At 35.7% G+C, this 25,825-nt stretch overlaps 4 protein-coding genes across 8 annotated transcripts; 3 read left to right on the top strand and 1 right to left on the bottom strand.

Moving 5' to 3' along the window:
- Positions 1–1,623: 1,623 nt before the first annotated feature.
- LOC7484346 (adenylate kinase isoenzyme 6 homolog) lies at positions 1,624–3,649 on the bottom strand. Of its 2 annotated transcripts, none has more exons than XM_002318143.4 (4): positions 3,329–3,649; positions 2,427–2,647; positions 2,152–2,297; positions 1,624–2,017 (listed from the first exon to the last, which is right to left on the bottom strand). In XM_002318143.4, coding segments are annotated over exons 1-4 (555 nt in total). In that variant the 5' UTR covers positions 3,330–3,649; the 3' UTR covers positions 1,624–1,830. The 2 variants fall into 2 exon arrangements, with proteins under 2 accessions (XP_002318179.1, XP_006376931.1); XM_006376869.3 differs by having other exon boundaries at positions 2,427–2,656; positions 3,329–3,648.
- Positions 3,650–3,788: 139 nt separating this feature from the next.
- On the top strand, positions 3,789–6,745 carry LOC7484345 (pentatricopeptide repeat-containing protein At5g50990). Of its 3 annotated transcripts, none has more exons than XR_002977135.2 (3): positions 3,789–4,039; positions 4,287–6,308; positions 6,483–6,745. XR_002977135.2 is itself a non-coding variant. In XM_002318748.4 (2 exons), exons 1-2 carry the CDS (start codon positions 3,925–3,927, stop codon positions 5,801–5,803), a joined length of 1,632 nt encoding a protein of 543 aa, XP_002318784.2. In that variant the 5' UTR covers positions 3,789–3,924; the 3' UTR covers positions 5,804–6,399. The 3 variants fall into 3 exon arrangements, 1 of the variants encoding a protein (XP_002318784.2); XR_002977134.2 differs by having other exon boundaries at positions 6,425–6,745; XM_002318748.4 differs by lacking the exon at positions 6,483–6,745 and having other exon boundaries at positions 4,287–6,399.
- A 3,510-nt stretch (positions 6,746–10,255) lies between these two features.
- LOC7484347 (probable beta-1,4-xylosyltransferase IRX10L) lies at positions 10,256–14,416 on the top strand. The gene is made up of 4 exons (XM_052446004.1): positions 10,256–10,754; positions 12,467–12,855; positions 13,147–13,388; positions 13,694–14,416. The coding sequence occupies exons 1-4, from the start codon at positions 10,646–10,648 to the stop codon at positions 14,205–14,207; spliced, it is 1,254 nt and encodes a 417-aa protein (XP_052301964.1). The 5' UTR covers positions 10,256–10,645; the 3' UTR covers positions 14,208–14,416.
- Positions 14,417–19,397: 4,981 nt separating this feature from the next.
- LOC7484343 (uncharacterized) lies at positions 19,398–23,613 on the top strand. 2 transcript variants are annotated; one of them, XM_024582316.2, is made up of 4 exons: positions 19,398–19,874; positions 19,963–20,085; positions 21,329–21,949; positions 22,855–23,038. In XM_024582316.2, exons 1-4 carry the CDS (start codon positions 19,725–19,727, stop codon positions 22,903–22,905), a joined length of 945 nt encoding a protein of 314 aa, XP_024438084.2. In that variant the 5' UTR covers positions 19,398–19,724; the 3' UTR covers positions 22,906–23,038. The 2 variants fall into 2 exon arrangements, with proteins under 2 accessions (XP_024438084.2, XP_024438083.2); XM_024582315.2 differs by having other exon boundaries at positions 19,417–19,874; positions 22,848–23,613.
- The last annotated feature ends 2,212 nt before the right edge of the window (positions 23,614–25,825 follow it).

Here is a 25,825-nt window from a genome sequence, read left to right as displayed (position 1 = left end):
CTGAAGGCATGCTTTCTCGATTGGGCATCGCACCTAAATTTCTTTCTCTTGCTCCTTTCTTGAATTCAAACCGAAAACAAATCCACTGACATTAAACTCATGTCTCCATGATTTGCAATGTTATTGCATGAACGCGTCCATTAGCTTCCTTACTCTGTCGTATTTCCCCTCCATAGATATCTTTTTTCGATCATAGTTACAAGATTCAGGGGTGGATCAATCCATGGATCGACAGTTCATCCGGGTTGTTTGGGGAAACATGGATTATGTAGATGACTTAACCGATGATTTTATGGACCAGTGGGAAAAATATATCTCAAAAAACCATCTTAATCCTTTGAAATTGAAATTTTTACAGACTCATACTATTTTATGCTTAATTTTTATCAAATAAATAAAGATGGTGAGATTCAAACTCATAACCACTTAATCATTAAAGCTCTGATACCATGTCAAAGAACCAAGTCAACAAAAAAACTTAAGTTGTTAGGTGAAATTCTAAGATATAATTTATATTATTTTTTATTGAGATAAATCCAAAAAAAAATCTGATCGATTCAAACTAACATAGTAGCTAAAAAAAACATTTTTTATAATACTATTGAATAAGACTTTCATTTTTACAGATAATTCCAAAGCCTAGTTCTATAAAGCAAAAGCTTGGCTGGTCTATTCATTGCGTGAATTTGCTCAAATTAATAAATGCAGATTCTATTTAATTTAGTTTCGTTATTTTTCCTTGATTATTCTATATATCTTTATGATTTTTAGCAATCCTTTTGTTTTGTTTTAGGATTATGATTTTGTCTATCTTGTAAAGTCTATTTCAAGCCTATCCTTGTAGAGAGATAAACTTAATCAGATCAATATTTTATAAATAAAATTAAGATTTTAGAATTATTATTTTTGTGTTTTAACTCTATTTGAATATTTAAATGATTATTGTTTTCCTTCTTGTGCTTTGGACTGCATCAATTACATGATGCTTTCCCCTTGGAAGATCCAAAACACCACGCTGCTGCTACAAAAATAAGGTTAGCAGGTGAATGAACAAGATAAAAAAGAAAAGAAAACGCATTGTATAATTGAAAAGGTAAAAGCATCAAACCAGCAAGGGAACAACTCATTCTAATACGAAATTTTGTCGTACAATTTTATATGTTATCTTTTAGGAAATCAAGTTTCATCTCGATCCCATGATGATGAGAAACGGTGTGTTTAATTCGGGTGCACGCGGCGTTTGTGTACTTGGGATTTGAGAGAGAAAAGAACAATCATCAACCACATTGAGCTCAAAAACACTTGAATTGGATTATGATCCTTCTCTTGTAAGTGAAAAGTGGAAAATCAAAAGTTTAACACGCACGATGTTTCTTGTTTTTTTTTTAATTAATTGAGCTTTGCACTAAACCTCATTAATTGGAATATATTCCCAGGGAAAAAGCAAGGCTCTTCTGATTGCTGGTCTCACTTTCATGTCCAGGAGGAAACACAAGATTCCTCCACTCTAGATCTGGTTTTATAAAGCTTGCCGGACTTGCTTTAGAAGTAAGAAATTCGTGCCCTAATGGTGGTGGGGCCTATTCAGGGTCCATGGATGTGATAATCTTATCAGAGACTTCATGGTTCAAGGTTATGAGTGTACTGATAACCTAAAAGGATTTCATACAAAGGAAACATTCAGCCATTTGGTTCCGGGAGCTAGTGTACTTAGTAGTTACTACAGTAAACGAAGAACATCACCGACAACATGTCCCCACCATAAGTTCTCTCAAATAAAATGGTAGTAATCAAAGTAAAAAAAACACAGAGAGGAAGCTGAGGATCCCACTATGGAACAGTTTGCCAAGTGGTGAGCCAGTGAGTCAGAGTGGCAATGTTGTTGGTGATGTCGTCGATAGAATCACTCCTTAACGCCACCACAATGCCTTCTGGATAACTTTCTTTTGCCTCCTCCAACAGGACTTGGAAGATTTCACATTCCATGTTGTTGGATATCTTCGTCTCTGAGTAGCCTCTTTTGTTTTGTTTAAAAGAAAAATGAAGATGAAAAAAAGATTAATCCTGACATTTGCTACTGCAGAAGCTACAAAACACACACACAACTATACTTTTAAGGACGTTCAAGATGAGTTAGATAGGCTGAACTACCTCTTGCTTAAACGATCGTACAAAACAGAATTGTCAGTTTGCAGAACCACAACTTGATCAAACCATCGCTCTGGAAAGAAATCACAACCATGATAGTCCACTATGTTTCCACCTTCTTCCATTATATCTTCGAGTTCATCACACACCTACCTCCCGCCCCAAAAAAGGTAATATAAATTTTAGAAAATGAACATCCTGAAAATTTGACTAACATTTCAAATATCCATGTTAACATAGGAAATGAGATTGAAGTTCGGTAATATATGGGGTTTTACCAGGTCTTCATTAATTATGTAGCAGTCAAACTGGTCATCCCATCCATCATGCAAGTTCTTCTCTTTGACCAAATCTCCAATATTAATGTGGCGGAACTGGGTGGCCTCTGCCAGAGCAGATGCGGTAGTTGTTTTTCCAGTTCCGGGTGTGCCAGTTATCAATATGTTTGGTTTCTTCCTCATGTCACTATCTCTTTGTGCCATGCTAGCTGCTTTTCTCACTAATAAATCTATCAATTTGGTTAATTACACGAATCTAGAGAAAACTATAATTGCATAAATCTCATACAGCACTAATAATAGCATATTAGAAGAGCAGCTCAACCCCACGTTTCCAATAATTAATTTGAAAGGAACAAAAAACCTCAAAATTTCCAAATGAAGATTAAAGCTGGGTTTAGTAAGTCTTTTTAGGTCAAGGCACCATTCCATTTGTCTGCAACTATTAAATAAAATGGCTGAATAATTATCTGTCTTTCCAACTGACCTCCTCAACAGGGAATATAATAGATATGGCCATCTAACTCCATTAAAAGAAAGGACTATTACAAGCCATCTGAACATACCATCTCCATTGAGAGGAAGTGCTACTACAAGCCATCCAGAAATACCCAAGTGGTTTGTTCACTTCAAACCAGCAAAAGGATTTCAATCGATGGAAGCATATTGCATATATCCATATAATTTACATTTACAATGACATACACAACCAGCATATATATTGTTTATTTAAAGAAAAACAATTCAAAAGGGAAAACTTTACCCTTCCCAAAGGTTAGGGGTATTAATAAAAAGAATTAGACAAATGAAGATCGAAGAGTATATAGAAAAGAACAGAGAAGTAGATAGAGTTTTGATTATCCTTCAATGATCATAGAGAGAGAGATAGAGATTTTACTTACTCAATTTATAAAGTGAGAATGAAAGTCATGAGAGCAAGAGAGACTCAAAGCCACCGACGAGAAGCAGAGCCACCAACTAGAAGGAGGACTTTTTTATCCGGTGGAAGAAGGATTTGTTTCGATGGGGGCCAGGGGTTTTGTCTCTTAGGATGGGAGGGGTGATTTAGGGTTTATGGATAATAGAGAGGGGTAATATGGTGCAAAGAACATAACAAAAGAAACTATTCTCTTCTGTTGAGGTTGAACCTGAATTTCGAATGGTTCAATTTACTTAGTGATAAACTTCTTCCCAATTCTAACCAGTAAACCCTACTTCTCCATGGTTTGCAACAAGGGGTTCCTTTCCTCGTTGAAACGGAGTGGGTTTGGGCCACTAGGTTAAATAGCCATTAAGGGACACTAAGTTAAAAACCAGAAAGGGCCTTGAAAGGCCCTTTTGTACAAAGCCCATAAATGGTTAATTGAATTTAGCCCATATTTGGACTTTCCTCTTTCCTTTCTTCCGCTCCCATTTCTAAGCAGAGAGACAGAAATTTGAAAACCAGATAGAGTGAGGGAGAAGGGGACGGAGGAGAGAGAGAAAGAGTACGGCAAATATGCAACTAAATGTGATAAAGAGGCTGACTACACAGCCCCATATGGGAATTATTAGGTGGAACCGTTCCTACAGTTCAGTACCAGTCTCTCCTCCTCCTCAGCAACATAATGCAGGTATTGTTTGATCACTTGCTCTTGTCTCTGGGTAATTTTTATTTTATTTTTTAGTAATGAGAGATTGACACTTCATTAGACACTTTTAGTGATGAAATTTGTTTTTGTGTTTAAATTAATGAAAGATTGACACTTCATTATCCCCTTAGAACTTATTGCTGGTTATCAAATTATTTTATTGTCATTAGTGAAAGATTCTAAGTTTAGACCTTTTTTTTCTACAATTTAATGAATGGTACTTTTGCAGATTACCAAGAACTGTATAACCTTCTTCAATCAGGCAAAACCTCAATGGATATCAAAACTCTGAGTAAAATCCATTCAAGAATTATTACATTTAGTTATGGTACCAGTCCGTCTCTTATGGCTTCTTTGATGTTGAAATATGTGCATTGCAATTGCCGTAGTATTGTTTATAAAGTTATTGATCAAGTTTTCTGTTGGAGTATTGATTTGGTGGAGTTGAATTTGATCATTGATAAGTTAATGAGAACGGAAAATTATAGGGTTGCCAAAATGGTTTTTAATAAAATGCGTGCACGAGATGTGGTTACATGGAACACGATGATTGGAGGTTATGTTAGAAAAGCACGATTTGAGGAGGCATTGAGACTTTTTAGATTTATGAATAAATCCAACGTTGAGCCAGATAAATATACATTTGCATCAGTTATAAATGGGTGTGCAAAACTTGGAGCCCTTAAACATGCTCAGTGGGTGCACGAGTTGTTGATTGAGAAAAGAATTGAGTTGAATTTTATTTTGAGTTCAGCATTGATTGATATGTATTCCAAGTGCGGTAAAATTCAGACTGCCAAGGAGATTTTTGATGGTGTCCAACGCAACAATGTTTGTATTTGGAATGCAATGATCAGTGGTTTAGCAGTTCATGGGCTTGCTTTAGATGCAATCAAAGTCTTTACAAAGATGGAGGTGGAAAATGTTTTGCCTGATGCTATAACTTTTCTTGGAATTTTAACAGCATGTAGCCATTGTGGTTTGGTTAAAGAAGGTCGCAAATACTTTGATTTAATGAGAAGTCGATATTCGGTTCAGCCACATATTGAGCATTACGGAGCCATGGTTGATCTCTTGGGTCGAGCTGGGCTTCTAGAAGAGGCGTTTGCCATGATCAAATCAATGCCAATGGAACCAGATGTTGTTATATGGAGGGCACTTCTTGGTGCCTGTAGAACATACAAGAAGCCAGAACTGGGTGAAGCAGCCATGGCAAATATATCTCGTCTCAGGAGTGGAGATTATGTCTTGTTGTCAAATATCTACTGCTCTCAAAAGAGATGGGATACTGCACAGGGAGTGTGGGAAATGATGAAAAAGAAGGGAGTTCATAAGGTCCGGGGAAAGAGTTGTTTTGAGTGGGCTGGTTTTCTTCACCCATTTAAGGCAGGTGATAGATCACATCCTGAAACAGAAGCGATATACAAAATGTTGGAAGGATTAATCCAGAGAACAAAGCTGGCTGGATATGTGCCCACAACAGACTTGGTTACAATGGATGTCTCTGAAGAGGAAAAGGAGGGAAATTTGTATCATCACAGTGAAAAGTTGGCGTTGGCCTATGGGATCCTCAAGACTACCTCTGGAGCAGAAGTTAGGATTTCAAAGAACCTCCGAATCTGTTATGACTGTCACAGTTGGATAAAAATAGTTTCAAGACTTTTAAGCAGAGTTATTATTGTAAGGGATCGGATTCGATTTCACCGGTTTGAAAATGGTTTATGTTCTTGTGGAGACTATTGGTAGTAGTTCCTTAAAATTCTTGATAAAATATTTGGTGCTTTTATGTAGTTCCACAACTCAATAAGCAGAGGTGGCTTGGTTAATCTATACCAATGACATCCACAATTCGCATTCCAATGAATAAATTACTGTGAAGTTCAGGAGTTGCTTGGATGTTAATGAAATGATATGATTCTGCTGAGAACACAGTTGGTCGTTCACAAATTTGGATGAGATAGCCTGAATTTGTTGCTTGAAATAGAAGTCAAGTTTACTTGGAACTAACAGCATTAGGAGGAATTTGCTTAGATTGAGCCTATGGAATTGGGACTTGCCAAAATTTGCAATATCTGGTAGCTGAAATTTGATCACAGGAAGAGTTTAAAGGATTGGCATTGATTAGATCTAGCCCAATTAAACTTTTGGAGGATGCACATGTGAAATGGATGTTCTGTCATTGACAGGTTCAAGTGGATGTGGGACAGATTTGCATGAACCTCACAACACTTAATTGAAAACATTCAGCAAGGTGTGTCAATCTTTACAAGTTGAATGTTTATAATTGTATATTTTGTTCTCATTGAAATTAGTTTACTAATCCTGATGTTTTTCGTTCCTTATGCCATTTTGCCATTACATATACAGCTATCTTTCTTTCTGTTGCGAGACGTGAAGTTTGTGATTGAAATTTTGCTTTTATCAGAAATGATGAATCATCATGAAGCTGAGGAAATCAAGCTTGGATTAGACTTATCCTATAAACAAAACATAAGGAACTTATATGTAGCTAGTGATTCAATGATTACTAGCAAGACATGCAAAGTTATTAGATTAGTTAGAGACATCATTTATAAGTTTGAGAATATGTGATATTGTGTATACAGAGCAAAATCACCTGCTGGGCTACCCTGCAATCCTTTGTTAGATGATAATAGATAGGAACCAGTTATATCTGGTGTTCTTAAATGTCATGTGCATATTGCACAAGCATGCTCTTTTTCTTATCCCTGCATCCTATACTCGCATACATATTTTCCCCACATATCATGTTTATTGGCCCTTGAGTGTTATCAATTTTGTGTCTGATTTCTATAAAATGTTGGATATTGTAAAGACTAGGTTCTAATTTTAATGCCCTTTTTTAGTGACAATTTAATGGTGTCTTTTAAAAATTCTTGCTGATGTTCAATCTTCTTGGCTCCTACAGAACCTCACTGAATATGAAAATCGTGAATAATCTTGCTTATAATTATCACTCGAGAAGAGAATCTTAGGATTTGGTAGTGGATCTAGTTTATCACTTATTTTTTTTTACATCAACTTATGTACATTGGGTTCGCTTAATCTTGCTTATAATTATTGATCAAGTTTACTGCTAGAGTACTGATTTGGTGGGTGGGTGGGTTCCAATATGATTATTGATAATTTTATGAGAATAGGAAATTATAGGAAGGTAATAGTGGTTTTTATTAGAATGCATGCATGAGATGTTGTTATGTGGAACTCAAAGATGGGAGGCTGTGTTAGAAAAGCGTGATTTGGGGAGACATTGAGACTTTCTTGAGTTATACTGACAGATTGAATGTTGAACCAGATAAATTTATATTTGTGTCAGTAAATCTCGTGCAAGACTTGGAGTTCTTAGTCATGCTCAGTGGGTGAATGAGTTACTTTTCGGTAAAGGATTGGATTGTTCTTATTTTGAGTTTCGGCATTAATGAACATGTACTCACTATTTTTGTGTGCTGAATTCGATGATGATCAGTGGCTTAGCAGTTCATCGGCTTGCTTTCAATGAAATCTAAGTATTTTCGAAGATGGTGGAAAATGTTTTTACCTTATTCTATAATTTTACTTGGAATCTTAATGGCATGTAGACGTTGTATTTTGGTCCAAGAGGGCCACAAGTACACTTTGATTTAATGAGAGGTTGGCCCCAATTCAGCCACAACTTGAGCATCATGGAGCCATGGTTCATCACTTTGTTCAAATGGGTCTTCTTGACAAGGCTTATGCCATGATTGAATCAATGCCCATGGAGCTAAATGTGATTAAACAGAGGGCATTCTCAGTGCTTGTAGAACATACAAAAACAAAACTGGGTGAAGTTGAAGTTGCCATTTCAAATATATCGTGTCAGAAGTTGAGATTATGACCAACCAGCTTCAAATTTGTAGTCCAATCTATATGTTTACCAAATCCCTGTCACATTACTCTGGCTGCACACATCCCTCTCTGTACTATTTTATTTGTCAAGTTTGCCGAAAAGCTAGTGTACTAGAAGATACGGGAGCTCTGTCACACGGATTCTTTCATTTGTCAACTCCCTTTCTCTCTCACAGACTTGTCAGGGCTGCTAAAAAGCTAGGGTTTTTTTTGGGAGAAGGATACAGAAGCTTTTCTGAAAAAAACAGTGTGTTTTCTTCTTCTGTTTTCACTACTCCATGAGAACTAATATTTTTTTTTAAAAAAAAATAATCTATTATGACAGCTCAGATAACATTCTTTTTTCATTTCATTTTAATTGTGTATTCCAACACACACCATCTAACCTTTATGATTTATATTTTTAAATAAACATGAATTAAAAGTATAAAAATCTAATATTCGACTATTCTTATAATCCACAAGATATGAAGGGAAAGTTGGCTAACACTCTACCAAAATCATTGTTGACCCAATATCTCTTCAGAAATCAACTCACGGCTTACAGACATTTTGCTTGTTATGATACCTTATTTTAAATCACCCTTCTCTCTTATCTTGTAACTTAAGATTATTGTTTATTCAAGATAAAAAAGATGATATGGGTACATATGAAAAAACATATATCCAAGTAGTGAGTTGATCTTTGAAGAGGTGTTGTGTCGACATGAGTACTAGGGGTGAGCAAAAAAACCAATTAAATCGAGAAAACTGAAAAAAAAAAATAACCGAAAAAACCGAACCGTGAAAAAAAACCGATTAAAATTTTGAAAAAACTGACCGGTCCGGTCTGATTTTATAAGCTTGAAACCGAACCGAACCCAAACAAAAAAAAAATCAAGCTAAACCGGAAAAACCGAACTGAAACCGGTCAATTTAAACCGGTTTTGGTTTTTATTTTTTTTAAAAAAATTCGATTTAATTATTTTTTTTTTTTAATAAAAACTGAATCGAATAAAAAATGATACATATGAAAAACATATATCCAAGTAGTGAGCTGATATCTGAGAAGGTGTTGTGTCAGCAATGATTTTGGTACAAGTGTTTGCCAACTTTTTCTTTATGTCTCGTTGATCATAAAAATAGTTGGATGTCGGCTTTTCATGCTTTTAATTTATACTTATCTGAAAACATAAATTATAAAAGTGAGATGGTGCATGTGTGTTAGAATACACAATTAAAAAAAGATGAAAGAAGAATGAATGTCTTCTTTGGTGTCATAACATATTATTTGTAAAAAAAAGAAATTAGTTCTCATTTTAGATGAAGCAGTGAAACAGAAGAAGAAAACACACTGTTTTTTTCAATGTCTATGAATGAAATTAATCCGTCAAAACTGTCTGTTCTACCCTCACAAATCCAACTCCTTCCTCTTTTTAATGCGTCTGTCAAAGAAATATTATTATTATTATTATAAAAGAGTAGAGAGAGGGGATGTGTGTAGCCAGAGTAATGTGAGAGGGGAGGGGTGCAGGTGGTATCTTCTACTGATCACTGTAGCTGGTTTCCATTATTATTATTATTATTATTATTATTATAAACATTAAAGATGCTCATGTGGTTGGTTCGGTCTTTAAATTTTAGAATTTGGATCCCATTTATGAACAAATTCTCTAACTTTTATGGCAGCTTAGCTGGTTGCAGTTGAAATCAAAGTTTTAGAACCCAACCCGGTTTAAAGATTGGTTAATTTAATTTTTTTTTTAAATTAAAATAACATCTTTTTTTTTGGACAATTCTTTATTTTTTTTTAAACCAGAACTGGTCAAGATTTCAGGTCTAGAATTGACCCGTGCTGGCTAGTATGGTTTTATAACAAGGGTTCAAATAATAAAAAAGAGGCTCCTATGAAATCCAACCCGGTTCATACTTGGGGTTGCGAGTGGAATCGTCCAGACCTTACTTGGGGGTGGGTATGGATCCTCCATGCCCACCTTAGGTTTGTACGTGGACGTGTTTAGATTCAATTTGGGGTTGAGCATGAACGTGTCCAGCCAGATGGTGTCTAGGTATGCCCCTTTTATTTTATTGGAGCCGTTAAAGTGCTTGGTGATGCTCGGGTGTGCCCAAGCACCATGTGGCGCTGGTCTGTTATAGTCAATCATTCCATCAATGTCAAATGCACCCAGTAAAAAAACAATTATAATAGGGCTGAGCTGCTATTACGTATAACTGTATTATACGTAATACACATTAATTGTTTTTTTTAAAAAAAAACTGAAATTAATTAAAAGAAAGAAAGAAAAAGGCCAGGTTGAATTGTTGAACAACATTGGCTGTGATCTGGCAACGAGATGGACTTCCCATCAAACCACACAGGCAGCACACCAAAAATAACAATAAAAAAAAAACTTAAAAAACAGCCTTCAAGAATCTTCTGTGTGTGTTTCTTGTAGCAGATTTGCTTGGCCTTCCCTATCAAGATCTCTGGCTCTTCCTCTATTTCTTGTATTTCTTTTAAAGAAAACTCTCTCTTAACTACTTCTGCGACATTTCAACTGTAATGATAATATTTTAAAGCTTAAAAATCTCTTCTTTCTTCTCAGAAGCTAATAAAGCCTTCTTCTTTGTGGGTATATCCTCTCGAAAACCCACCTTTCCTTCTCTCTGATTCCTTAAACTTGGTTCTCTGTGTGATTTCATTGGATTAGAAGCAAGAAAATGGAGATTTGGAAATGGGTTTTTGTTGGGGTTCTTTGGTATGCTGGTTTTGTATTGAGTACTGGTGCTGTGGAGCTGGGCAGGAGTCAACACACTGAGAGGATTTCAGGTTGGTTTTTCTTTAAATTAACCATTTTTTGCAGTTGATTAGTGGATAGATTTGTGGTCTTTAAACTGATAATTTGAAGGTAGTGTTTTTGTTAAGTTAGTTTTGGGATTTGTTTTAGTTGTATGGCATATTTTGGGTTTGTGGATTTTTGGGATCTGCTTAAATCTAGGTGAAATGGATGATTTGCTAACTTTAGTTTGATTGCCGAATGTCCACCAGTGTAGTAAAAGTTGAGTATGTGTAGTTGAAATTTGGGTACCTTTAGAAATGAGTTGATATTGTGTATTTTTACCATTTTCTCTATAATATTTAGGCACTTCTCCATATGTTTTAAGCAGTTCCTGCGGGATGAATATTGATCCTATTATCTTAAATTGGTATAATTGTGATGGCATCTCTTTGATGTATTGAAGCATCGAGGCTTAACATTCAGTGTTGAAACTAACTGGAATGTCCTGAAGTAATCTTTCTTTGTTGATTTATCAAATCATGAAAAGAGTTAAGAATGCCAGTTATCCCACCAGAGGAAAATGCACTTCCCACTACCATTACCAGGCACCAAATAATCCCAAACCATGCTTCTTAATTTCAAAATTTCCCTCCAATTCCAGTTGGTCATGTGGGATGCTCACACTCCATATACTTCTTTCTCTTAGTAAATAGCTATGGCACCAAGCAACCCACAATGAACCAGATTTCAACAGCAAACTCCATATATTTCTGGCAATACAAGCCACATTCTGTTCTTTAGGCTTCTTTATACCCAAGCCTCCCTCCTGTTGAGGCAAGGTAACAAAATCCCAGCCTACTTTTGCACCTGTAGCAGCAGAGTCATCACCTTTCCAAAGGAAAGCATTGCACTATCTTTCCATTTCGCTAATAACCTTAGCTGGCAAGCTAATTATATTGCACCAATAATTTGTGATGCTATACATAACTGATGAAATGAACTGCAATCTTCCAGCAAAGATAAAGTTTTAGATGCCCAGTGAAGAATTATAGCGGTGATTTTTTCCTGAAAGTGGTTTACAGTCAGAATAGCTTAGCTTCCCAGTAATTTTTGACTGATAGAACACCCTTCTGACATACAGTTTTAGCTTGGGGGGGGTGCTTTGGAAGTAAATTTCTCTTTAGGTTTCTAACGTCTTGAGTTTCCATGTTGGGGAAACAACTTGATGTGTAAATGGGTGCTAATGTGCCTAACACCTGGCACATTTCTGTTAATGATGACATAGGTGGCCATAGTGTATGAGCTATCCTAGTTCTTAGTTTCTGTTTGTGCTTTGTCCTTATATTACATGCACTATGAAAAGGAACCGCCCAAGTCTGGAAAGCTAGATCACAATGAAGGTTCATTTTGTAAGCAGTTAGAGATTGAAAAGTTGAAAATAATAACGCTTTAGCCATATGTAACTGTCCAAATATTTTATGTTAGACCCACATGGCATCTTGAATAGAGACTTGTGGAAAACAATGTGACAATAAAAACAATTGGCAATATGAGATGTAATTTTGTAAATGTGGAGGCGAGGAAAGGGTAAAGTGAAGGTTTATTCTTGCTATCTAAAATGAAAGTCAAGTTTTTTCTTTTACATACAGGAGATTTATTGCATCAAGATTTGGTAATGGGTAGATTTTTTAAACTATAGAAGTTGTTTTGGAGTTCAATATATGAGAAATCTTTAAGTATGATTGATCTATACAACATGTAGGAAGTGCTGGTGATGTTTTGGAAGATGATCCTGTTGGAAGGCTGAAAGTTTTTGTCTATGAACTTCCAAGAAAATACAATAAAAAGATTCTGCAAAAGGACCCAAGATGCCTCACCCACATGTTCGCAGCTGAGATCTTTATGCATCGGTTTCTATTATCTAGCCCTGTTAGAACCCTCAATCCCGATGAAGCTGATTGGTTTTATACTCCTGTATATACAACCTGTGATTTGACAACAAATGGCCTTCCTTTGCCTTTCAAATCACCACGAATGATGAGAAGTGCTATACAGCTTATTTCTTCAAACTGGCCCTATTGGAATCGGACGGAAGGTGCTGACCACTTTTTTGTAGTGCCACACGACTTTGGAGCATGCTTCCATTATCAAGTGAGTAAACCTTTTTCTTTTTTCATTACCTTCCCTTGTTTCCCTCAGATTCTTTTGACAATCTTTTTGAATGCATTTGGATTTTTGAATCAATTGACCTGAATTGTGGTTTTCTGAAGAGCTAATGGGGTTTCAATCTTTCTGTTATATCTAATTGCATATGTATATTAGTAATAAAGTGTTATATCTAATTGCATATGTATATTAGTAATAAAGTGTTGTACTCTGGCAATTCTTTTTATTGCCATCAACTCTTATTTTATGTTCCCCTGTTCTTCATGATTTTTGCAGGAAGAGAAGGCTATTGAAAGAGGAATTCTTCCCTTGCTCCAACGTGCCACCTTGGTGCAAACTTTTGGACAAAGAAATCATGTTTGCTTAAAAGATGGTTCCATTACTGTTCCTCCATATGCTCCTCCACAGAAAATGCAAACCCACCTGATTCCTGAGAAAACTCCTAGGTCAATTTTTGTGTACTTCAGAGGATTGTTTTATGATGTAGGAAATGACCCAGAAGGTGGCTATTATGCAAGGTAATTCTAAGCAATTAGATGTTCGATTATTTCTACTCTTTTCCATAGAATGTGAAGGCTTACGTCTATTTTTGAACAATGCCAACAGAAATGAAACCTGGTAGGGTATGTATGGGTTGTGAAACTAGAATCATGATCTTTTCATGTATTTCAATTAGACTGAAAGAAGTCAAATACATGGACTTCTTCATTTCAATTCTAAGCTGAGTGGAAGAGAAAGAATACATGTCATGTTTTAGCAATGATCTTTTATGTGATAGAGGCTTAAATGGAGATCGCTGATCAATTTGTTTCTGAGTTTACAGAGGTGCTAGGGCAGCGGTCTGGGAGAACTTCAAGGACAATCCGCTTTTTGACATTTCCACAGAGCACCCAGCAACATATTACGAAGATATGCAGCGAGCTGTTTTCTGTTTGTGTCCCCTTGGCTGGGCCCCATGGAGTCCAAGATTGGTTGAAGCAGTGATATTTGGCTGTATCCCTGTTATTATAGCAGATGACATTGTTTTACCCTTTGCTGATGCAATCCCATGGGAAGAAATTGGGGTATATGTAGATGAGGAAGATGTTCCAAATTTGGACACCATACTCACTTCCATTCCACCTGAAGTAATATTGAGGAAGCAGAGACTGCTCGCTAACCCTTCAATGAAGCAGGCTATGCTATTCCCACAACCTGCCCAACCAGGAGATGCTTTCCATCAAGTATTGAATGGACTTGCACGAAAATTGCCTCATGATAGAAGTGTTTACCTTAGGCCAGGTGAGAAGATCTTGAACTGGACTGCAGGTCCAGTTGGTGACCTGAAACCTTGGTAGCAGCCATAACAGGATGCTTCTTGAAGAGATTCGTAGCAGCCTCTCCGGTAGTCCTTCCGACAAAGCTGGTTTAATCAAGGCGGCTGTTTACCTAAAGTGTAAATCTTGGTTTTTCACTTTAATATGTCAGATTAAGCATCCACCTAAAGTGTAAATATTTTTAAAGCACAATATCAAACATATAATTAATAGCATCAAACCTTGTCATATGTGTTGATTGGAAATTTTTAATTCATGTTTCTCGAATTAAAATAATGTTGCTAGAAAGGGCATTTACCTTCGGGTATTTTTTTTTTTCATCATTCGAAGAGGGGGGGTGGTGGGGGGGGGGGCCTTGAAAAGAAAATAGAAAGCTTAAAGGCATCAGACTGTCCCAGAACATTGTGTAACATGAAAAGCCACGCTTCCGCTTGTTCTCCAAACTTCGTATACTCCTATACTATTGACCTCCATTCTTTATAAAACTCACTCATCACCACATATTTTTTTATGAAATTTACAACACCTTTATAAAATGTAATAAAGATGTCATGCATTCATAGAATGCTGTTACACTTTCAAAAATATATTTGTTCATAGAATGTTGTTTGTGTTGTGGACGCCACTGGGATCAAATGATCGGAAATGAAAGGAAAATTATGCAATTGCTTTTTGTATTATTTTTGAAAGATTATTGAAAAATAATATATTGAGATTGGGTCTTTTGGGTCTGGTTACCTGGGTCTGCTCTACTCTTCAAAATCCATGGCTAAAAAACAAAAGCTCAACTCCATATCCACCCAAACAGCAGAAAGAACTGCCGAAGAAACAACAACAACAAAAAGAGCCACAAAAGGAAGAACCTCAACAACAAGAAGAGGAAGAGGAAGAGGAAGAAGAATATGAAGAAGTGGAAGAGGAGGAAGAAGATAATGAAGATGATCCAGATGAAGAAACCAATCAAAATGCTCAGATCTCAGCTGTTGAGAATCTAAACGACGACGATGACGAAGATGAGGAACCGACTGAGAAACTTCTTAAACCGTTTGGAAAAGACCAGTTGATTAATTTACTTCGTGAAGCAGCGGATGGTCACCGAGATTTTGCAGATAAAATCCAACAAGTGGCTGACCTTAAAAGAAGGACCATTAGGGCATGATCAGCCATACCCAATGCCAGACCCAAGCCTTTTGGGTCCGGCTACCCAGCCAGACCCGAGGTTACTGGGTCGGCTGGGCAACCAGACCCAAGAGTAACGTGGGGATTGGACTGAAGGGTCCCCCTATTGAAACCAGCAGCAAGGCTTGAAGATATTGTAAAATTCAGATTATAATCCCCAACTGTTTGTGTTGTGGCCGCCACTGGGATCAAATGATCGCAAATGAAAGGAAAATGTTGCAATTCCTCTTCGTGATTCTCTCCTGATACATTGAATGGCGGGACCGACATTGTCATTGGTTGTGGGATTGAGTTCCCTAACTGGATTTGCCCTGGAAACCCCGATGAATGATGAGTTGTCCATGACGAGGAAGGCCCTAAAAGCCCTGTGCTGATGTAGTCCATGGGGGTCGAAAGCCACTGCCTTGCAGCAGCTGCTTTTTGGAACAAATAAGGAATGAGTGAGGGATAAGGTAAACCTTTGGATAAATAATCTCACCTTAATTTAGTAAAATAAAATACAATGAATGTGGAGAAAGGATTAAATTTGGAACTGGTGTTCTGGAATGGACAACCAATAAAATCAGTTATTTTTTTACAAGATTGATGCGTTGATAAATGAGAAATTAATGATAGATAAATTAAAAACAAATTGTTAATGTAATGAAAAATGTATTATATCATCATAATTTATTTATTTATGTTTATATAAATTAATATACAGGTTCATCTCAGCAGCGTAATTTTTAGTTGTTGCATAGGTGTTTTCTCTTTATAATTACATAAGTTAATAGGAAAATAAATAAAAAAATTTACGCGTTGTATTTAATAATACTTTTAATTTGTAAGTTATCTAGTACTATTTGTTAAAACTTTATATAGTAAATTGAATTTAAAATGTATATTATGTTAATGTATGAATGTAATTATGATGGTTAATTCATAATTATTTTTTAATTGAAGGGGAAAAAAAACTTTGTGGGATTTTTTCTTATTTTTAACTTAATGATTGTATGAATTTTACCTTAAAAGTTTGAGGTGTTACTGATAATATATACAAGAGAGTAAGAATTTATTTGAAAAGAAATCTACATGCATCGAGTGGAATAAATTACATTGATTTAAAATATTTGAAAATTCCAAATGAAATGATTAGAGAAATTATTTGCATCACATTAAAAATTATTTGAACTACAATGAAAATAAATATTATTACTTTCAATTATAATAAAAATAAAAATATTTGTACCGCAAATAATAGTAATATTTATAACACAAATAATAATATTTTTAATATTAATACCTTTAATTATAATAAAAATGATAATATTTATGGCTTAAATAATTATAATAATAATTATTAATTTTAATTTTATCATTCAAATCAACTATATGATTTTTCTTTGGTGGTAATAACATGTTAGACCTGGATGCGTCCATGCCCAACCCCACATCGGTTTTTTTAATATAATAATGTGTGTTATAAATATTATTATTTCTCTTATAATTCAAAGTGTTCATATCAAAAATATTATTATATGTGCTATAAATATTATTATTTTTATTATAATTATAAATATTCATATAAAAAATAGTATTGTTTGTGTTATAAATATTATTATTTTTAATAGTATGAATATTAAAAATATTATCATTTGTGTTATAAATATTATTATTTTTATTATAATTAATATTATTAATAAAATAATTAATAAATTTGAAAAAAAATATTATTAATATTAAAAAATATATTATTTTGATATTATAAATTTTTACAATATTTTTTATGAAAATAAAAAGTAAACTCGACGCATAGCGCGGACATCCAACTAATATCATTTAAACCTTGTTGTTTCTATAAAAATACAGTGTAACACCTCGTAATTTAATACTTTTTTAAAGAAACTTTGAGCCTTAACATAAGAAAATGAGGTTTTTTTTTTTTTACAGGGGTTTACATTCTCTCCTCCTTAAGAAATTTTGTCCTCAAAATTTAAGTTTCATTTAAGCTTGATATAAAATGTAACTTCTTCTATGCTTATCTCATTCTTACTATTTTCTTTCAACCATGTTTCTTGTGTGTACCCCGGTTTGGGTATCCATAAGCATCCACTTACTCTAATATTAAAACTATTACTACTACCTAACCATCTAAGTGGTGGCCCAGTGGTAAGAGCTTGGGACCAAGAGGTTTATTCTCTCTGTGGTCTCAGATTCAAGCCCTGTGGTTACTCATATGATGACCACTGGAAGCTTACATGATCGTTAACTTCATGGCCCGTGGAGTCGAGGTGCGCACAAGCTGGCCCGAACACCCACGTTAAACTAAAAAAAAACTACTACCTTCTACATACAATTATATTATCATAATCCACCACCATTCCTACACCATTATAATGTTATTATAACCTTTATTTATTTCAAACATTTTCGGTTGAAATACTATTTAACATAGTATTTTATGTGATATTTAGCCAAAATTAATTTTAGCACCATAACTACCCTAAAATTGTTTTACCTATCATCATAGACCCAACAAAGAATACATCCTTGCGCCTTCTAAAATCATAATTTTCCACAATTCACTTGTTTTAATGCTATTTTTTTTTGTCCTTCTAGATTTATAGGATGTAAAAGAAAAAAATACACCGAAAATAATTTCACTAAACATTGCATTTCAAACAGCTCTCAATCCTATATAAACTTTAACTCTTTAACTTCCTTCCATTCACATGTAATACTCAAACTGTGATTGGAGCATTCATACTCAATTATGTCAACTCATTATTTTCTTTATGTATTTCTAGAAACCTCATTTATCTCGTTCATCAATCAATCATTCTTATTTTGACACATATCTAATACCAGATAATATTTTAACTTTCATCATTTATCATATTATTGTCAACTAAATCTTATCCAGTAGCTTTGATACCAACTGTAACACTCCATAATTTAATACATTCTTAAAGAAACTTTGAGCCTTAACTTAAAAAAATGAAAAATTTTTTTTACTAAGGGTTTACATACAGAGTTATAAAGTCCTCTATTTTCTGCAATATTAATAGGAATAAAATATCTTTTATATATCATTAATGATATAATAAATATGGTAAGTCCCTTAAAAAACCTTATATACACTTATAAACTTAGAAAAATCATTACCTCAGTACGAATGATTTTTTTTTAGTTTAACGTGGGTGTTCGGGCTAACTTGTGCGCACCTCGACTAATCCCACGGGCCCTGAAGTTAACGACCATGTAAGCCTCCAGTGACCATCATATGAGCAACCACATGGCTCGAACTTGAGACCACAGAGGGAGCAAACCTCTTGGTCCCAAGCTCTTACCACTGGGCCACCACCTAAATGGTTCAGTACGAATGATTATTCTATATAGAGAGACATGGCGATTTATTACATCATTAACATTTATATTATTAATGATTGTTTAGAATCAGATATAAAATCTTAGAATTTGATAATGTCTAGGTATTCCGAGTCTGACTTGTGTGCTACTTCTATGTTACTTAAAAAATAACATAACAATTTATATTTTCATAATAGAAGATAAAATTAAAATAGCAATGATCATAATAATCTTTGAATTCTATTTCTTTTTCTAATATAATAAAAAAATGGCGGGTTTTATATTTTACAATTCTTACAAACTCGTCATCAATTTAAACATTAATATCTTTAAATTTATTTTTCATTCATCAAGTCACCGAACTAGAAGTTTATTTCATGTATTTTGTTAAAGAAGAGCTTTACGGAAATATTGCTGAGCTAAAATGATAATAGGTGGTATAATTGCAAGAATTCATAAATTGATGATTTATTTGGAGTCTTCACAACAGACGAGGAACTGATTAGTCAGTAGCTTCGCCCTTTCAAGTGTCAATGACACGTGCCTTCACAATCCGATTCTGTTTTGAAACTCGCGCGCGAACGCACTGTCAGATGGGCTTCTCTGTTTCTTAGGATCAATTAAATCATGTATAAGTGCGTTCACATAGAATCTTTTCCCTTTTTCACCTTCAAAGTTTTCATTTAAATATTTGCTATCATCACCAAAATCTGCACCGATAGCTTCTTCGCTCGGGTTTTTACCCCGGGTTTTGTAATGATTGCCGCACCCTCTTACTCATCAGGACTTGACGCTTGCCCCAATAGGTATAGGTCACGGGCTTCAGTGTCAGCAGGTGAGTTGTTACTCATTAACGGATTTCGACTTTCAGGTTCAACTACTTTCCTGCTGAACAGGCTGATTCTCTTTAATAGAAGTCCGTGCGTTTCAGGACTCCCCTTTCATTTCCAAAAATTCAAAATTCCCGGATTTTTTTTTTAAAACCCTTACAGTAAACTATTTCCCGCCAAAATGGTGGTTGGCCACCGTAGACCTCCGATCTCGCCGTCACCGTCAAGAGCGATTCTCCAGTCGAAGCTCACAAAACTAGTCTCTCGCCACGAGCAAATGAAGATCTCATATCAGCAGCTGAAGTCTCAAATCGACACCGGTTTGCATCAAGTACCAAATCGTATTTATCACTATCAGTTGCTCGCTTCGATTTTTTGGTTCTTCTTCGGTTTTGTAGCTAAATTCATTGATTTTGTAGGCAGAAGAAGTGTTTGCATCTTTGGCGATTCCGTTGATGAAGCTTGTTGGTTTAAAAACTGTGGAAATGGCCAGTGAAGGACGATTCACTACAATTGTAATCGATGATAGTGATCTTAACCAGGTAATCACATCCTGAATTCATGCTTTTTTTTTATATATATATATAATTATTTTTAGGTTATTACATTTTGATTTAATCGATATATTAGATCTGTTTGGCAGAGGAATGGAGGAGTTGCTGGAGACCGAAATAATCAGATTAGTGCATTTGAAGTATTTTTTTTCTTTGAATGTTAAGATCTTGCTGTTAATTAGAATTAGAAAATTAACCTTGCGTTAAATATCTCGACTGATTAATTATCTAACTACTTGTTGACCCTGTGAATCTGTGGATGAGATTAGTTAATTGTGCCTCCTTTGGACCTTCGTTTTATTAAATGGAAACCTGTTCAAGTTTTATGTTCTTAGTAGGATGATACTGTTAAACCTCAGCAATCAATATTTGGTTTGGCTTAGTGTGCTTGTGCATCCACGAGGTATGAACAAATTTTTCCCACGGTATCCAGTCCTAAACATTTGTTTACAATCCCAGAGGATTAGTTGCAAGCCTGCTACTAGCATATCTGCATAAGACCTTTGTTTTTAAGTTGTTCATGTTGAACAAAGAGTTGTTATTGCAGTAAAAAAAATGCTTGTTTATGGTTTGGGACTCTTTTGCCCTATATCTTAGTATGGCAGTGCTGAACATTCTATTATAATTCCGGAGAATTAATTGCATGTTTGTAAGTAGAGTATCTGTGGTAATGTTGGATGACAAAGAGTATGGCATTTGTGTTAAGTTGTTTTTTATGGACAAGAGAGTTGCAGGCTGCAGCATCACAGGGATAGCACTGATAATAGATTTTACAACTATAACTATACTTGTGAAAAGCTCAAGTGGTTTTGATTCTTTTGCTGGTTAATTGTCTAACTTCGTTTGGGCTGTTTGAATTTGGGGATGAGAACAAATCGTAAAACGATGATGCTGGCCTACAGTTTCTTTAGAGTATATGAGATTTCAATAATTATGGAGTAAATTCAGATTGAAGCTTTTGAGTGTTCACACGCATATGGGTGAAATTCTCATGTTATCTGGTCCTAAACCTTGCCTTTTCAATCTCAGAGGAGTAGAACTCTGCAACTAGAACTTGTGTGATGCTGTTGCATGACAAGTTTGAGCTTATCTATACACGAAACTTTTATCAGTTAACCGTGGAAAACAGAGTTGCCTTTTGCCATGTCACAGCCATAGAAAATGCTAGTGGCAAATGTGGCTGTTGGGACATGCCTTGTATTTACTCTCAACCGGTATTTCATGTATTCAGGGAGAAAATTTTGCTTCTGGAGCAGCCATAGCTGGAAAAGAAATCATAGAGAAACGGAAGGTGCAATTTGTACAGCTTGTAAAACTCCTTAGACAAATTGAGTCCCAGGTCAATTCAAGCCAAGATGAAATCCTCCAGAACCTTGATCACCACCATGGCTTCCTACAAAAACTCATTCAGAAATCCATAGGTTTAGTGTCCACCCTTGACAGTGAAAACCACGACACCACTGTCATCACAGTACGGCTTCTCCAAACCATATCCCACCATGTAACTACAGTGCTTAGATCAGTAATGGATGGTGTGGATGACCTAATACAGGGATTATCTCAACAGATGTGTAATCCTATGTTGGAATATGCCAAGGGCCTTAAGGATGATATGAAGAATGGAGCGTGCATGCGTTTATTGGCCATGGCGGATAAGATGGAAAAAGTGATGAAAGATAGCAGGGTGGAGTTGGAGGATGCAAGGAGGAAAGCGAGACTGGCTGAAGAGAGGAAGATTGAAGCGTTATGCAAGCTGAAGGAAACAGTAGAAAGAGTGAGGAAATTGAAGGAACACGTGACCTCTCTTTCAGAAGCCAAAAGAGGACTTAGAGATTCTTCATTTTCAGAAAAGGTACATTCACTTCACTCGTTCATCCTTGATAAATGACCTATCCCTCTTTTCTCCTCTGTTCTATATCAATCCTTTGTTCTCGAGCATTTGATTTGGATTGATTATTGCACGTGTATGAAATGCATTGCTTTCGTGTTTTGATTAGGAGTGCTGATATGATGTAGAAGCTGGCACACAGAATCAGCAAAAAGTTGATATCACTATTTCACTTGGGTAACACATAGTGGTTTTGCTAGAAAACGTAATGAGAGGTGCTGGCTTTAGCCACTCCATCTGATCATTATGGAACTACTTTGTTTCACAAGGATAGAAAAAAACTGTTATTATTATTAATTTGCTACTGCAAACAATAATTTATCGTTTTAAATGAGAAGGAAAACAAACTCCTTGGCTGTCTTTACAAACACGCACACACACACAGCTTGTGTGCATGCTTTGTTGCTTCTTTGACATTATACTGAAAAGAGTCAATAAGGAGTTGGAAATTCCAAGAATGACAAGATTAGTGGTTTCCATCAGCTCTTCATTCTAGCAACCAGTATTTGTCTCTCCTTTGTGCTGGAAAATTTTAAGAAAGCGAAAGGTTTGACTCATTAGTTTCTGCTTCAAATCTGAATGAATATCACAGAGACCACTAAACTTGTTATCGGACACATGATAAAAGCTATTTTACGTAGGTTTGTCGTTGTTCTGTGTTTTTTCTCCATCTCCATTTATTCATGTTCTGATTGGTCAACTTAACTCAAGGAAAAACATATGAAAGCAATTCACTTGAAAACATTTTCTTTTCTTTTAGTATTTGACGGTTTTGCTGGGATATTAAGCATCTGGATGGAGTCTTGCTTTTGTGAGCTCTTGGAAACAGTTGATAATATCTTTCTTTTCCATCCCTGTGAAGTTCTCAGACATGGAGGAAGACCGAACAAAAGATGACAAGCTATTGTGGGGGATATTGAAGAAGAAAAGAAAATGTAAAGTACCAGAGAGCCCCTTGGGACCTGAAATGCTTTTGTATTTTGGTGCCACTAAGGATAACCATAAGCCCAAAGGGGTGAGGCCATTGTCCAATCACAGACCAGCCAGAAGGAGCTGTACAGCAGGGCTGAGTCCAAAAACTCCATTCTTGAATGCTCTGATTCCTTTGGGCTCATCACCTTCAGCGGTAAATCAACCAGTAACTTCATTGAGGCACACTGCTCACTGAATACTTGCTTAAACTTGTGGATTTGCTAGCTTTCATTGTCAATGGAGGGTTTTGCTTCCTTTTCAGTTAGCATGCCTGTTAACCTTTTAACGGGCTTGCACTAAGGTGCCATTTCTCAAATTGGAAGCAAATGCATGATTAAAATAGCACAATAGTCCCTTAGTACTGGAAGAGTTCTTTGATTGTTTAAAGTTCACATATAAGATTAGTTGTAGGCCATTGCATCCTGTTTGCAGAATGAGAGTGCACTCTATAGTGACACTCACAATGATTACAAGAGAGTGAAATACTGAAAAGAAACGAAGTATGGTTCCCTTTTATTATAACTGTTTTCTACTCGTGCAGATCTTCTGCAAATCGTCCAAAAGTGCATTTCTTATCTTTCAAGCTTTTGATGGTTAGTCTTTCAGAGAAAAACAGTCACATAAGTTAGAAAGGCTCTTGGTCCAATTGGAGAACAGGCCTCAAAAACAATATTATGACGTAGTTTGTTTCTTGATACTATTGCACCTGATGCTATATTTTGCCTTCCTTTAGAAGCTACATGTTTAGTAATACGCAGGTAGGCGGCCGTAGCCCACTCCATTTGCATAAGTACTGAAAGGGTGACTTTTCAAGTACTCAAGTTTGAGCTGGTTCTCGTCTATATGTCAACGAGGACATAAAAGTGAAGAATAAAGGAATGGAATATATATTGACCCAAACCCAATAACATAACTTGTTATCAGAAGGAATATTAATCTCTTGGGAATCCAATCCTCGGATGTTGATGGATTGTCTCCTACTTGGTACCAATCAGGAGAGCCAGCACTCATCGATTCTCCAAGGAGAAGATGTAAGACACGAAATTTTCACCTTCCTGTTTGGGTTAACCTGTTTTCTCCAAAAGTAGGTGCATGAATAGTGATTAACTCATTTTTAACGGGTATAAGAAAACCTTATGACCCTCCTCCTTTGAGCACGCCCAAGGGATGGACTTACCCTCGTTGGGTGCTCAAGGAAATGAGCATGCCCCGAGTGAGGGCTTGATAGTGTGCCAAGCTCAGATACGCGAGAACTTTGCAGTGTCCTAAGCCTTGACACGTGGGTCTGGCACTAGCTAGACATAAATACGATTGAGCTTGGCGGTGTGCTAAGCCTTGGAATGTTGGGTCTGGTGATAGCTAGACTCAGACACTATTAGGCTTGGTAGTCTAAGCCCCGGGCACACCCATAAGAATGCGCATCCCCCGAGTGAGGTTTGACGGTGCACATATATATTTTCAGAATATCTTTCTCTAAAATATTCTTGTATTTTTTCTCGCTAAAAATATACTTATTTAAAGATCAAAGAATCCTTATCTCCATTAGAAAAAACATTTTGCAGTTATTAGCCATAAACCACCTTGATATATCAAGTATCAAATATAAGCTATCAACTACCTGGTTAGGAAGAATAAATAAAATTATTAGAACTAATTAATTAATCGATTATCCAACCTGAGAATCCTATTCCTAAACTACATCATCAACTTACATCTCAAGTCTTACTCGTACAGATTACACAATCTAGTAGTGTATAATCTTCACCTCTCTTTGATGACCTAAACTGCAAGTAACAGTAAAGTTTCGAAAATTATGAAGCAAGGCTGAAAAATAGGCAAAGCTAGAGAACCAGGGGGAAAAGTTATAACCTAGAAATTTCCTGGAGCACAAAGACTAAAACAACCCAGGGCCGACCATAGCTTCATATCACAGTGCTCAACCCAACTTGGCCAAGCAGGTGAACTCGGGGACCCCACAAGCCGACCCCTGGACCCATTGGGTTTTGTTTAAAAAAATTAAAAGTTTTTTGGACAAAAATATAATAGATCTGAATTAACCTAGTACGTAGACCCACTGTGTTCTCTTAACTATGCTCCATATGATGTGGACATGAGACAAGAGAAACAAAATAGTCTAAAAAAAGGGTTCCATTGTCTTCCCGCTTCAATCTCGGTCTGTTATTGTGATAGAAATGGGAAATAACTGTTCTTCACTTTCTTCTCCAAATGGAGACTTAAGATCCATACTTTTCATATTGAATTCCATAATCAGCACCTATATGATTCACAAGGACAATCAAACACTATTTTACTATACTTTGAGAAAGTTCGACAGACTAAATATTCTACACGAGATATGATTTTATAAGGAAGTTTATTTTAGACCTCTGCTTGATGATACAGATAATAGCTCTTCGTTATAAGGGTAAAGAAACAGGATTTAAAAATGATTATAAAGTAATAATTAATAGCATAAGTCAAGCTAATTAATGCATGGCTTTGCACGCATCACCTACCTAGATGATGTAGCTAGAGAAGAATTTGCTGGCGTCACCATATATGCACGCCCAATTCTGATCGGCCGTTGCTGCTTGGAATTTGGAAGGGACAATTGCAAGAAGAGAATTATAGAGATTTTGCTAACCGACAGTATTCGTTTTCATACATGTTTCTGCCTAAGATTTTGCAAATACGACATTAATCCGTAGCTGGACAGGTTCGTTCAGATATTTGGAGAGATCAGATGCTTGTGCTAGTCAATTCAAAACCAAGATGGATAATTTGATATATTCTTTCAGCTATAGATTCCAAGCCTATAATGTATAGGTTTGTAGTGGCCTCTTGTTTCCAGATTTCACGAGACACGGT

This window comes from Populus trichocarpa, chromosome 12, assembly GCF_000002775.5.
Source record: "Populus trichocarpa isolate Nisqually-1 chromosome 12, P.trichocarpa_v4.1, whole genome shotgun sequence".
Lineage (NCBI taxonomy): Eukaryota > Viridiplantae > Streptophyta > Magnoliopsida > Malpighiales > Salicaceae > Populus > Populus trichocarpa.
This window is presented reverse-complemented; position numbering and strand designations above follow the sequence as displayed.